The 14,676-nt window shown below is 38.6% G+C and overlaps 1 protein-coding gene across 1 annotated transcript; it reads right to left on the reverse strand.

Moving 5' to 3' along the window:
* Positions 1-3,293: 3,293 nt before the first annotated feature.
* Positions 3,294-7,213, reverse strand: fgb (fibrinogen beta chain). The gene is made up of 8 exons (XM_060860676.1): positions 7,069-7,213; positions 6,955-6,972; positions 6,442-6,645; positions 6,102-6,285; positions 5,000-5,341; positions 4,748-4,870; positions 4,191-4,476; positions 3,294-3,711 (listed from the first exon to the last, which is right to left on the reverse strand). The coding sequence occupies exons 1-8, from the start codon at positions 7,150-7,152 to the stop codon at positions 3,480-3,482; spliced, it is 1,473 nt and encodes a 490-aa protein (XP_060716659.1). The 5' UTR covers positions 7,153-7,213; the 3' UTR covers positions 3,294-3,479.
* Positions 7,214-14,676: the final 7,463 nt, after the last annotated feature.

Here is a 14,676-nt window from a genome sequence, read left to right on the forward strand (position 1 = left end):
ACCAGACTACAGAGTTATGACCAGACTATAGAGTTTAGATCAGACTATAGAGTTATGATCAGATTATAGAGTTTAGATCAGACTATAGAATTTTGACCAGACTATAGAGTTTAGATCAGACTATAGAATTATGACCAGACTATAGAGTTTAGATCAGACTATAGAGTTATGATCAGACTACAGAGTTATGACCAGACTATAGAGTTATGATCAGACTGTAGAGTTATGATCAGACTATAGAGTTTAGATCAGACTATAGAGTTTAGATCAGACTATAGAGTTATGACCAGACTATAGAGTTATGATCAGACTATAGAGTTATGACCAGACTATAGAGTTATGACCAGACTATAGAGTTATGATCAGACTATAGAGTTTAGATCAGACTATAGAGTTATGATCAGACTATAGAGTTTAGATCAGACTATAGAGTTATGATCAGACTATAGAGTTATGACCAGACTATAGAGTTATGATCAGACTATAGAGTTATGACCAGACTATAGAGTTATGACCAGACTATAGAGTTATGATCAGACTATAGAGTTAAGACCAGACTATAGAGTTATGATCAGACTATAGAGTTTAGATCAGACTATAGAGTTATGACCAGACTATAGAGTTTAGATCAGACTATAGAGTTATGATCAGATTATAGAGTTTAGATCAGACTATAGAATTATGATCAGACTATAGAGTTTAGATCAGACTATAGAATTATGACCAGACTATAGAGTTTAGATCAGACTATAGAGTTATGATCAGACTACAGAGTTATGACCAGACTATAGAGTTATGATCAGACTGTAGATTTATGATCAGACTATAGAGTTTAGATCAGACTATAGAGTTTAGATCAGACTATAGAGTTATGATCAGACTATAGAGTTATGACCAGACTATAGAGTTATGACCAGACTATAGAGTTATGATCAGACTATAGAGTTTAGATCAGACTATAGAGTTATGATCAGACTATAGAGTTTAGATCAGACTATAGAGTTATGATCAGACTATAGAGTTATGACCAGACTATAGAGTTATGATCAGACTATAGAGTTTAGATCAGACTATAGAGTTATGATCAGACTATAGAGTTATGACCAGACTATAGAGTTATGATCAGACTATAGAGTTATGACCAGACTATAGAGTTTAGATCAGACTATAGAGTTATGATCAGACTATAGAGTTTAGATCAGACTATAGAGTTTAGATCAGACTATAGAGTTATGACCAGACTATAGAGTTATGATCAGACTATAGAGTTATGACCAGATTATAGAGTTATGATCAGACTATAGAGTTTAGATCAGACTATAGAGTTATGACCAGACTATAGAGTTATGATCAGACTATAGAGTTATGATCAGACTATAGAGTTATGATCAGACTATAGAGTTTAGATCAGACTACAGAGTTATGACCAGACTATAGAGTTTAGATCAGACTACAGAGTTATGATCAGATTATAGAGTTTAGATCAGACTACAGAGTTATGATCAGATTATAGAGTTTAGATTAGACTATAGAGTTATGATCAGACTATAGAGTTTAGATCAGACTATAGAGTTATGACCAGACTATAGAGTTATGATCAGACTATAGAGTTATGATCAGACTATAGAGTTTAGATCAGACTACAGAGTTATGACCAGACTATAGAGTTTAGATCAGACTACAGAGTTATGATCAGATTATAGAGTTTAGATCAGACTACAGAGTTATGATCAGATTATAGAGTTTAGATTAGACTATAGAGTTATGATCAGACTATAGAGTTTAGATCAGACTATAGAGTTAAGAGCAGAATACAGACGATGTTAAAGCCATACTGTTAAATTACACCACATTTGCAGTGATTAATGTGACCATTATAAAGTTACTGATCAGTTTTCACCTCCTGCTCAGATTCCTCAGAGCTCAGTTTTATTGGAGTAGACGGAGCTCACAGGTCACACAGAATGGAAAATATCTTTCAGTATCTGTTTCTCATTCTGCTGCTAGACAGTGACACATCAGAGACCGAGGAAGTTTTATTTCTTCTTTTCAATTTTCATGACAATTGTGGATTTTACTCCAGGTTTGAAATCTATACTTTGTCTTTACTGCTTGAGAGTTGAAGTGAAATATAACAAGGTTGTGTTTACTTCAGTTTTTAAGTTAATACAATGTACAGAGTAGAGCTCTAACATCTGACATAATCTCAGTGTCTGATGCTCAGTTCCTCAGTGTCTAATCTCAGTGTGTGATGCATCAGAGTATCAGTCATATGGAGATGTGTTGGTAATTAGATCAAAGGAAGATTAAACCAACTGTTAACTCTAATGTATGATGTCATATGATGTATGATCTAGAGCTTGTTAATATTATGAACAGCAGATATGTTAATTCCGCTCCACTGCTTCTCTCTTTCTACCATCCCGAGGCATCCAGACATTGTACCAGCTCTGATCGTCTTCTGTGCAATGAAGATTTTGGACCTCCACTGAGATGAGGTCGACTCTGTGAGGATCCTGAGACATCTACAGATCTACCAGCTCCAGTTAGACTCTGTGATACTAAAGAGGAGATGTGAACTCCATGTGATCTTTTACATCACTACAACATTTATCAGACTGTATATTTATAATCACACCCCCAGTGTCACCCAGATGAGGATGAGGTTCCCTTTGAGTCTGGTTCCTCTCAAGGTTTCTTCCTTTACCATCTAAGGGAGTTTTTCCTCCCCACAGTCACCTGAGTCACCTCAGATTTGTTCATTGGGGATAAATACATACACATTTAAATATATCTAATATTAATCTTGAGTTTTGTATTATATTAATCTTTATATTATTCTTTATATTAACCTTCTGTTCTATGTTTATGGTCTGTAAAGCTGCTTTAAGACAATGTCTATTGTAAAAAGTGTTATACAAATAAACTAGAATTGAAAACTTGATCTATATAATTTATTATACACGTATACTTTATAAACATCATCTGATCGTTCTGCTTTATTTACTTTATTTACTTTCAAAGCATTCAGGCAGCAGTGATTTTAACACAACTCGGAGTGTGTCAGACTCACACTAGTCAGATGTTTCTTCACGTTGTTGTGCAGAAACTTTAGCTGTCTGTTAAATATGTACGTGTTGCTACAGACATTAGCAAACACTTGTGGTCTGTGTATGACTTGTGGTCTAAGTGACTCGTATTCAGTGATAAACATGAATGTAGGTGACCGACACCATGTGGACAGAAATATTAAACTTTATAGTGTTGCTGAGATGATCAGAGACAAATAGAAGTTCACATAGAATATATTTTATTTTAAACATAACTTTACTTACAGGATGCAGTTCTTCATATTACACTGATATCAATTCATCCTTATTCTATTTTATTCCCAGAATAGAATTTGCTGAATAAGAGTACAACAAGAGTAAAGCATATGTGTGTGTGTGTGTGTGTGTGGGAGTATGTGTGTGTGTGTGTTATTTTGAAACAAAAAAGGGTCTAATCTTCATGCTGATGGCCTTAAGTGAGTACCACGAGCCCTTCCAGTTCATCCACACGATGCCGTCATCTGTTCCATGCTTGGCCATGTTTTTTGTGTAAGCTCCACCCCAGTAGTATCGGCCGTTAGGATTAGCTGAATGACAGGCGTTGTACCACCATCCACCACCATCTTCTTTTGCACACTGCTTAGACGGGTCACCGGGTACCCTGTGTAGGTTAAAGAGTTTATTAAACTTAATTCAATTTTAATTTACTTATGTACATATCGTATTGTGTTTTATGTGTGTGTATATATATATATATGTAAAATGAGACAACAACGTGTAAAGGTGTATAAATGTGTAGAAAGTCTTTCATTAATACACTTAATGTCACGTAATTGGTGACAAATCACTGTTACAGAAGAGAAACAAATCACTTGGGGTTGTGCTGTTATAGGAAAGTCATCAACTTTATGATAAAATCTTTGCTTCATCACATCACCATGTCACTGATTATTTTCCTAAACTCCACTTCAACAAGTTTTCTATATTTTACTTGAGGCTGCAGTGAAAATATCACTTGTTTAGGCAATAACCAGATACAGTACAGTTCAAATAATAAATAACACTAAAGTACAACATAAGTGCTTTATATGTAATAAAGAAACAGAATTTGATCTCCACTGTGAGAGATGTGATGCTCACCAACGGTCATTGTCTCTGTCGTAGGTGCTGAACATCATGCCGTTGTGGATGGTCATGGTGCGATTAACACCAAACAGCTCTGTTGCCCCAGTGTTGAAGGTGTTTCCTGCTGTTCCGGAGTATTTGTCCACTGCCAGGATGTAGTTCGAGGCCTCGCCTTGTACAGTGAACTGCTGGTACTGAGCGTACGTCTTGGCTCCTGCCCAGTCCTGCATCTCGATCAGAACCTCAGTCGGGCCTACCTTAGTGATCTGACTGATGCGGTCATTACCGAGCCAGTATTCACCTACATCACCAAAAAAAAAACATTCAGAGGTCAGGGAGCCATCACTGGTATACAAAAACCCCACAGAAAAAGCTCATCATTCATTCATCTACTTCTATATATTCATCTAATTCTAGCTGTGGTTCTGGAATCTATCCCAGGAGTGCTGAGCATGAGGAAGGAATATAAACTAGATGTGACGCCAGACTGCAGTCATGTGAGCTCAGGAATGAATGAGCCTGCTCCATGGCATCCCTCAGACACTATCAAACTTCTGTGAAAAACATCTCACCAGGAGTTTCGCAGTAACCTTTCCCAACATCAAAAGCAACGTTTCCAAAACCTCTCTTGTAATCATCCCATCGCCGGCCAAAGTCCACGCTCCCGTCCAGGCGGTTCTGTATGAGCAGCCAGCCTGAGAGAAGTGAAAGAGCAACATGTATAACATTCTCACAGGGGTGACATAAACACACTGGACAGTCAAAAGGTAAAAATTCTGAAATTGTTTTTTATTTATTTTTAAAATCGCTGTGTTTTGTCGTACCTCCGTTCTGGGATGTCTGATCACAGTAGACCTTGTATGGTGTTTGTGAGGCTTCTGGGCGAATGAAATACATCTCAGAAGATTCTCCTCCATTCCTGTAAACATCCTCACAGTCTTTTCCAGAGACCACAGGAATGGGGCAGGACACTACACACGGCTCAGCACACTTCAACTTCTGATCAGTGACAGCTTTCTCCAGACGCTGGATCTTGTCCCGCAGTTTCTCCAGAACTGCCTGGAGGATTTTAATGTTTTGTGGAAATGTGACATCCACTGTTTCTTTCACATATGCATGCTGGACCTCAAGGTCATCTGTGTAGCGACTAACCAAATCGTCATTACCTACAAAGGCACAAGAAAGATGTTTTCCTTACTATAGATCTTTACATGAATGAAAATGAAAAGCAGGGAATTCAGAGATGATGCTTTTAGTCCTGTTGTGTAAGGTATATATCTGTGAGTAAACACATATACATTAAAACACAAGCACAGCTTCTCAAAGACTCAAAAGAAGACCATGAAGTACATTTATGACATGTAGCAGACTCCCTTATCCAGAGAGACTTACAATTTATTCCAATTTATACAACTGAGCATTAAGGGCCTTGCCCAGGGGCCTTGCCCAGGGGCCCAGCAGTGGCAGCTTGGTGGACCTGGGATTTGAACTCATGATCTTCGAATCAGTAGTCCAGTACTTCAACCACTAGGTTAACACATCCCTGTGGTACACATATGTGGGTGATTGAACCTGTGTTCACTCTCTAACTATAGAGAGTGATGCAGTTGCACTTTAGTACTTTAGTGTGTCTGCCTCTCTCAGCTCCACATCTGTACACATCAGCTTCCAAAACTGTGTAACTTTCACACTTACACCTCCATCATCACCTCCATTATCACCATCAACACCATCACTTCCATCAACACCCTCACCTCCATCAACACCATCACCTTCCTCAACATCATTACACTCCTACTAGATCTACTACATCCATGATCCAAACACTGTGTAAATATTTCATTATTTAATGAGTGTTTAAAGAGTTTTCATGGTGGAATTTAACTATAATGTCACTGAGACTCATCTAACACAAAAATCCTTTACCATCGTTGATCTTCTGTCTCTCTCTGACCTCTGAGCTCAGTTCCTCCACGTATCTGTACACAGAGTTGGATGTCTGTGACAGGTATTCCACGTCTCTCTTCAGCTGAGCCACCGTGGGTTTAACGTCATGCTCCTGCTTCAGTAAAGCTGTTTTCAGTTCACAGCCTGTAGGACACAGGACACCCTGCAGGACCAAAAATCAGATCAGATCAAATCAGACATCGTCTTACTTTCCACACAAGCTCTAACACATCAGTTATTATAAAAGGTTTCAGGGTTTTCGGAGCTTTTGTGCTTTTGATGTGCTTTTCTATGAAAATATAGACTTATTGGACTGTACCATTGTCTCTGAAGCATGAACACATCCTCCACTGTCAGGAATTTCCTTCATCTCCTCCTGAAGTTTTGTTTCTGTTGTCACGGAGGGTCTCGGTCCGTAACGTCCTCGTCCACTAACAGGGGGCGGAGCAACAACAGGGGTGTAAACTTCACGTCCTCGGGTTAGAGGTCTGTGACCTCGAGGATCTTTGTGTTCACCTGTGGGCTAAGAAACATTGAAAAATAGATCATTTAGTAAATTGTGCAGTTTACAGACACAATTAAAATTCAGTGATCAGGTCTATAAGTATCTTTTATCTAAATAAAATAGATTAATGTTTAAAGATTAACTATAAAAACTAATCACAGTAATTATATTTCAGTACCTTAAATCTATATTAAAGGTAAATCCACATTAGCAGGTAAAATGTATAAACAGTAAGGGAACAACATCAAGGACAAGGAGAGACAGTGTAGTGCTTTTCTATACATTTATTGTAATTCAATTAGAGCAAAAGATAAAAAAATGTCTTACCTGGGTTGTTTTTACTTCCTACAGAGAGAGAGAGAGAGAGAGAGAATAAATGAGTTATTGTTATAATCCTGAGCAGATAGAAAATCTTTACTAAACTCAGGAGTTTATACTCACTGCAGCATCATCATCATCATAATCAGTATTGGCCTGAGTCAGAGCTCCACACACACACACAGTGAGGAGGAGGAGAAGCTTCATGATAAAGAGCAGGAAACGTAAACACAGACGTTCTTGTTGCTGTTCAGCTTTACATGCTTCAGCTCTGTAAGGTGTGTATTTATAGCTGATTGGCTCGGATCCTCCTCAGACTGTCACTGATTTACGCTGCAGGACAGATGACTGGATGTTTGTTATGTGATCATTAACTCAGGAAGATCAATAAGATCAGTTCACGACTCATTTTTGGGAAATGTGGAAACACAGTGTACCCATAATGCAACGTGAACTCTGGACATGAATTCATGTGTAAGAGTTTGTTTAAAATGCTGCACTCAGATGCAATCTGCTGAAGTGTCTATGTGTCTAAGTCCTTTATTCCACACACTCTCTTCTCTGATTAAGATCCAGAGTTCTTAGGACAAAAATGGTATCCACGTGAATACAAAAATACACTTTGGGTAATTAAAATAAACTTAAATATTATTCAGATATTCAAGTGAAGACATGTTTATTGTCATTACAACCATAAATATCTGATGCAGTACACAGTGAACTTAAACAACGTGGAGCTAAACAGAACAACACAGAGCTAAGGACACGTAAAAACGTAAAAAAGTGCAACGTGTGAATAGTGTGGGACAAAAGACAGTGCAGACAGACAACACAAGACAACACAAAACAACACAAGACAACACAAAACAACACAAGACAACACAAAACGACACAAAACAACACAAGACAACACAAAACAATCCACAAAAGCAGCACTGACCAGAGTACAAACTGTATATACTTCAGTACATGTGCAAAAATACAGGAATGAACACTTATATAATAGCTTTTTCCTTAAATAATATGTTTTCTGTAGTTTTGAATTAAAGCCAAAAAGGACTGAACACTACACACAGTCTTCATTTGGGGAAAATAAATATTTCTGTAATGCTAAATAATTCATTTAAACTAAAATGTAAAATAAATGATATAAAATTGTGTGTGTGTGTGTGTGTGTGTGTGTGTGTGTGTGTGTGTGTGTGACTCAGGTGGACATTAGTCAGGTTCCTGATCGAACAAACACACACTGACTCAGGAGTTTGGACCTGAACTCTCAGCAGCAGACGAATACGAGACTACAGAAAAAACTCACAGTTTCATGGATCAGGTTTATTTATGGCTTTGTGTCTATGATGGAAAACTCTTCCTTAAAGAACACTGAGAGATGCTTTAATCTTTACAACTTTCTTATTAAATAAACAAAATCTAATAAAGGAAGTTCAGTAAACAGGTGAAATAAACACTGAAGGTCCAGGAGCTTGGGATTAAGACTAATGAGTTAAACAGTCAATCAAAATAATCTGGACTAAAGAACTGAGAAAAACTTTCAGTGAAGGTTTAAATTCAGTTTCTAAACATTTTGAACCTAAAATGCACCAAAGATTTGAAAGGACCATTTTTACAGCTGTAATCGTGTTAAAACTAAGCCGTCAGGGTGAGATAATTACACTAATGCCCAAACCTCTGATTACAGAAAACCTGTGACTGTGCTCTGATTGGATGTCTCATTGGACTGTGCTCTGATTGGTTGTCTCATTGGACTGTGCTCTGATTGGATGTCTCATTGGACTGTGCTCTGATTGGATGTCTCATTGGACTGTGCTCTGATTGGATGTCTCATTGGACTGTGCTCTGATTGGATGTCTCATTGGACTGTGCTGTGTCTCTCTGTTGTTTCCTCTGATTGGACACTGGGACATTGGACACCAGCAGTCTGTTCTAGATGCAGCTTGACATCACAGTTGACAGTGGACTCAATTTTTTTGATCATTTATATTTTTTTACCCATTTGTATTGAAAAGAAGACGAGAAGAAGCAAGAGGAAGACATTTAGATTATTTCAGAAGGGCATTAGATCACATTTTAAAATGTCAGTACTGTCAGTAGTCTATTTTTAGCAGGTTGTACTTCATGTTTATTTCTATAATATTAATTCTGAAGGTAAGAGATGTTGGAGATGTTCTAGAACTTTGTTTGAGAAAAAAATAATGTGACTGTTTTACACAAGAATGTCAAATCATCATGAAACACAAGATCGTTTCGTTGCACAACAAACTGAGTTCCTCTTTTTGTTCATGAATCTGCACAAATTTATCTTAACTTTCTATTAAAAACATTCTGAGGACACACCAAGGTCCAAATGCTCTGAGACCTAATGTTTTAATACTGAATAAAACATATGAATAAGAACAAGGACATGTCACTACAAAGAAACTGAAATTAAAAAATATATTATTTGATTATTATTAGAAAGTAGATTATTTACTAAAAGAAATGTAGATTTTCTGATAATTGTTTATTTTCTGACTTAAAAAAAACTGTCTGTTGTTAGATTTATTGATGGATACGATGCAGTAAACTTTCACATGCTTTAACTCTCACTGTATAATAATGATAACGATCTGCATTAATAATGTTTCTAAGTCACAACAAGAACTAAATTAAAAAGAAGAAATCAAAATGATTAAAATAAAACAATTCCATGCTATTTATGGTTAATGTACTGACATCACTCTGTACATCACTCTGTACATCACTCTGTACATCACACTCACATCACACTCACATCACACTGTACATCACTCTGTACATCACACTCACATCACACTGTACATCACTCTGTACATCACACTGTACATCACTCTGTACATCACTCTGTACATCACACTCACATCACACTGTACATCACACTCACATCACACTGTACATCACTCTGTACATCACACTCACATCACACTGTACATCACACTCACATCACACTCACATCACACTGTACATCACTCTGTACATCACACTGTACATCACTCTGTACATCACTCTGTACATCACACTCACATCACACTGTACATCACTCTGTACATCACACTCACATCACACTGTACATCACTCTGTACATCACTCTGTACATCACTCTGTACATCACACTCACATCACACTGTACATCACTCTGTACATCACACTCACATCACACTGTACATCACACTCACATCACACTGTACATCACTCTGTACATCACACTGTACATCACACTCACATCACACTGTACATCACACTCACATCACACTGTACATCACACTGTACATCACACTCACATCACACTGTACATCACACTCACATCACTCTGTACATCACACTGTACATCACACTCACATCACTCTGTACATCACTCTGTACATCACTCTGTACATCACACTCACATCACACTCACATCACACTGTACATCACTCTGTACATCACACTCACATCACACTGTACATCACTCTGTACATCACACTGTACATCACTCTGTACATCACTCTGTACATCACACTCACATCACACTGTACATCACTCTGTACATCACTCTGTACATCACACTCACATCACACTGTACATCACTCTGTACATCACACTCACATCACACTGTACATCACTCTGTACATCACACTCACATCACACTGTACATCACTCTGTACATCACACTGTACATCACTCTGTACATCACTCTGTACATCACACTCACATCACTCTGTACATCACACTCACATCACACTGTACATCACTCTGTACATCACTCTGTACATCACACTCACATCACACTGTACATCACTCTGTACATCACACTGTACATCACTCTGTACATCACTCTGTACATCACACTCACATCACACTGTACATCACACTCACATCACACTGTACATCACTCTGTACATCACACTCACATCACACTGTACATCACACTCACATCACACTCACATCACACTGTACATCACTCTGTACATCACACTGTACATCACTCTGTACATCACTCTGTACATCACACTGTACATCGCTCTGTACATCACACTCACATCACACTGTACATCACACTCACATCACACTCACATCACACTGTACATCACACTCACATCACTCTGTACATCACACTGTACATCACACTCACATCACTCTGTACATCACACTCACATCACACTCACATCACACTGTACATCACACTGTACATCACTCTGTACATCACTCTGTACATCACACTGTACATCACTCTGTACATCACACACATCACACTGTACATCACTCTGTACATCACACTCACATCACACTCACATCACACTGTACATCACACTCGCATCACTCTGTACATCACACTGTACATCACACTCACATCACAATCACATCACAATCACATCACACTTGTACTGAATGTCTCTGTGATGTACAGTGTGATGTACAGAGTGATGTACATCACTGTGTGATGTACAGCGTGATGTACAGAGTGATGTACAGTGTGATGTGAGTGTGATGTGAGTGTGATGTACAGAGTGATGTACAGTGTGATGTGAGTGTGATGTACAGTGTGATGTACAGAGTGATGTACAGTGTGATGTGAGTGTGATGTACAGAGTGATGTACAGTGTGATGTGTGTGATGTACAGAGTGATGTACAGTGTGATGTACAGAGTGATGTACAGAGTGATGTACAGTGTGATGTGAGTGTGATGTGAGTGGGATATACAGAGTGATGTACAGTGTGATGTACAGAGTGATGTACAGTGTGATGTACAGAGTGATGTACAGTGTGATGTGAGTGTGATGTACAGAGTGATGTACAGAGTGATGTACAGTGTGATGTGAGTGTGATGTGAGTGGGATATACAGAGTGATGTACAGTGTGATGTACAGTGTGATGTACAGTGTGATGTACAGAGTGATGTACAGTGTGATGTGAGTGTGATGTACAGTGTGATGTGAGTGTGATGTACAGAGTGATGTACAGTGTGATGTACAGTGTGATGTACAGTGTGATGTACAGTGTGATGTCAGTGTGATGTACAGAGTGATGTACAGTGTGATGTACAGTGTGATGTGAGTGTGATGTACAGAGTGATGTACAGTGTGATGTACAGTGTGATGTGAGTGTGATGTACAGTGTGATGTACAGAGTGATGTACAGTGTGATGTACAGTGTGATGTGAGTGTGATGTACAGAGTGATGTGAGTGTGATGTACAATGTGATGTACAGAGTGATGTACAGAGTGATGTGAGTGTGATGTACAGAGTGATGTACAGTGTGATGTACAGTGTGATGTGAGTGTGATGTACAGAGTGATGTACAGAGTGATGTACAGTGTGATGTGAGTGTGATGTACAGTGTGATGTACAGAGTGATGTACAGTGTGATGTACAGTGTGATGTACAGTGTGATGTGAGTGTGATGTACAGAGTGATGTACAGAGTGATGTACAGAGTGATGTACAGTGTGATGTGAGTGTGATGTACAGTGATGTACAGAGTGATGTACAGTGTGATGTGAGTGTGATGTACAGAGTGATGTACAGAGTGATGTACAGTGTGATGTACAGAGTGATGTGAATGTGATGTACAGTGTGATGTACAGAGTGATGTACAGTGTGATGTACAGAGTGATGTACAGAGTGATGTACAGTGTGATGTGAGTGTGATGTACAGAGTGATGTACAGTGTGATGTACAGAGTGATGTACAGAGTGATGTACAGTGTGATGTGAGTGTGATGTACAGTGTGATGTACAGAGTGATGTACAGAGTGATGTACAGAGTGATGTACAGTGTGATGTGAGTGTGATGTGAGTGTGATGTACAGAGTGATGTACAGTGTGATGTGAGTGTGATGTGAGTGTGATGTACAGAGTGATGTGAATGTGATGTACAGTGTGATGTACAGAGTGATGTACAGTGTGATGTACAGTGTGATGTACAGAGTGATGTACAGAGTGATGTGAGTGTGATGTGAGTGTGATGTACAGAGTGATGTACAGAGTGATGTACAGTGTGATGTGAGTGTGATGTACAGAGTGATGTACAGTGTGATGTACAGAGTGATGTACAGAGTGATGTACAGTGTGATGTGAGTGTGATGTACAGTGTGATGTACAGAGTGATGTGAGTGTGATGTACAGTGTGATGTACAGAGTGATGTGAATGTGATGTACAGTGTGATGTACAGAGTGATGTGAGTGTGATGTACAGTGTGATGTGAGTGTGATGTACAGAGTGATGTACAGAGTGATGTACAGTGTGATGTACAGAGTGATGTACAGAGTGATGTGAATGTGATGTACAGTGTGATGTACAGAGTGATGTACAGTGTGATGTACAGTGTGATGTACAGAGTGATGTACAGAGTGATGTACAGTGTGATGTGAGTGTGATGTACAGAGTGATGTACAGTGTGATGTACAGAGTGATGTACAGAGTGATGTACAGAGTGATGTACAGTGTGATGTACAGAGTGATGAGTGTGATGTACAGAGTGATGTACAGTGTGATGTACAGAGTGATGTGAGTGTGATGTACAGAGTGATGTACAGAGTGATGTGAGTGTGATGTACAGAGTGATGTACAGAGTGATGTACAGAGTGATGTGAGTGTGATGTACAGAGTGATGTACAGAGTGATGTACAGAGTGATGTGAGTGTGATGTACAGAGTGATGTGAGTGTGATGTACAGAGTGATGTACAGAGTGATGTACAGAGTGATGTACAGTGTGATGTACAGAGTGATGTGAGTGTGATGTACAGAGTGATGTACAGAGTGATGTGAGTGTGATGTACAGAGTGATGTACAGAGTGATGTACAGAGTGATGTGAATGTGATGTACAGAGTGATGTACAGAGTGATGTACAGAGTGATGTGAGTGTGATGTACAGAGTGATGTGAGTGTGATGTAGAGAGTGATGTACAGTGTGATGTACAGAGTGATGTACAGAGTGATGTACAGAGTGATGTGAGTGTGATGTACAGAGTGATGTACAGTGTGATGTACAGAGTGATGTGAGTGTGATGTACAGTGTGATGTACAGAGTGATGTGAGTGTGATGTGAGTGTGATGTACAGAGTGATGTACAGTGTGATGTACAGAGTGATGTGAGTGTGATGTACAGAGTGATGTACAGAGTGATGTACAGTGTGATGTACAGAGTGATGTACAGAGTGATGTACAGAGTGATGTACAGAGTGATGTGAGTGTGATGTACAGTGTGATGTACAGTGTGATGTACAGAGTGATGTGAGTGTGATGTGAGTGTGATGTAGAGAGTGATGTCAGTACATTAACTATAAATAGCATGGAATTGTTTTATTTTAATCATTTTGATTTCTTTTTTTTAAATTTAGTTCTTGGTTGTGAAACATTATTCCTCAGAAACATTATTAATGCAGATTGTTATCATTATTATACAGTGAGAGTTAAAGCATGTGAAAGTTTACTGCATCGTATCCATGCAGCAGTCAGTCAGTAATTATCCTGAAAATCACTGGACATTGATGATGGGCACTTTAGTGAACATGCTGATCATTTGTGTTTAGATTTTATCTTTAGACTCAAATTAAAACCTAAACGTCTGAGAGCTTTCTGTGTGTTAGCATTTAGAAGAAATTTAGCCATACATCCAAGCTGCATTTGATAGCTGGGAAACTGAGGAAGTTAAAAAGCACAGTGTCATGAAATGACTTTCAGATATAAGAAATAATTTTACCCAATATAGACTGGCGAG

The sequence above is a fragment of the Tachysurus vachellii genome, chromosome 24 (genome assembly GCF_030014155.1).
Source record: "Tachysurus vachellii isolate PV-2020 chromosome 24, HZAU_Pvac_v1, whole genome shotgun sequence".
NCBI classification, from domain to species: Eukaryota; Metazoa; Chordata; class Actinopteri; order Siluriformes; family Bagridae; genus Tachysurus; species Tachysurus vachellii.

Bases quoted from the DNA above. Each gene is read 5' to 3' on its own strand.
- fgb (XM_060860676.1), bottom strand. From the start codon at position 7,152: ATGAAGCTTCTCCTCCTCCTCACTGTGTGTGTGTGTGGAGCTCTGACT. The intron at 5,342-6,101 runs GTAAAGGATTTT...GTGCCTTTGTAG, and splicing joins GAGACAGAAGATCAACGATG to GTAATGACGATTTGGTTAGT. The intron at 4,477-4,747 runs GTGAGATGTTTT...TTGGTGATGTAG, and splicing joins AGGTTACTGCGAAACTCCTG to GTGAATACTGGCTCGGTAAT.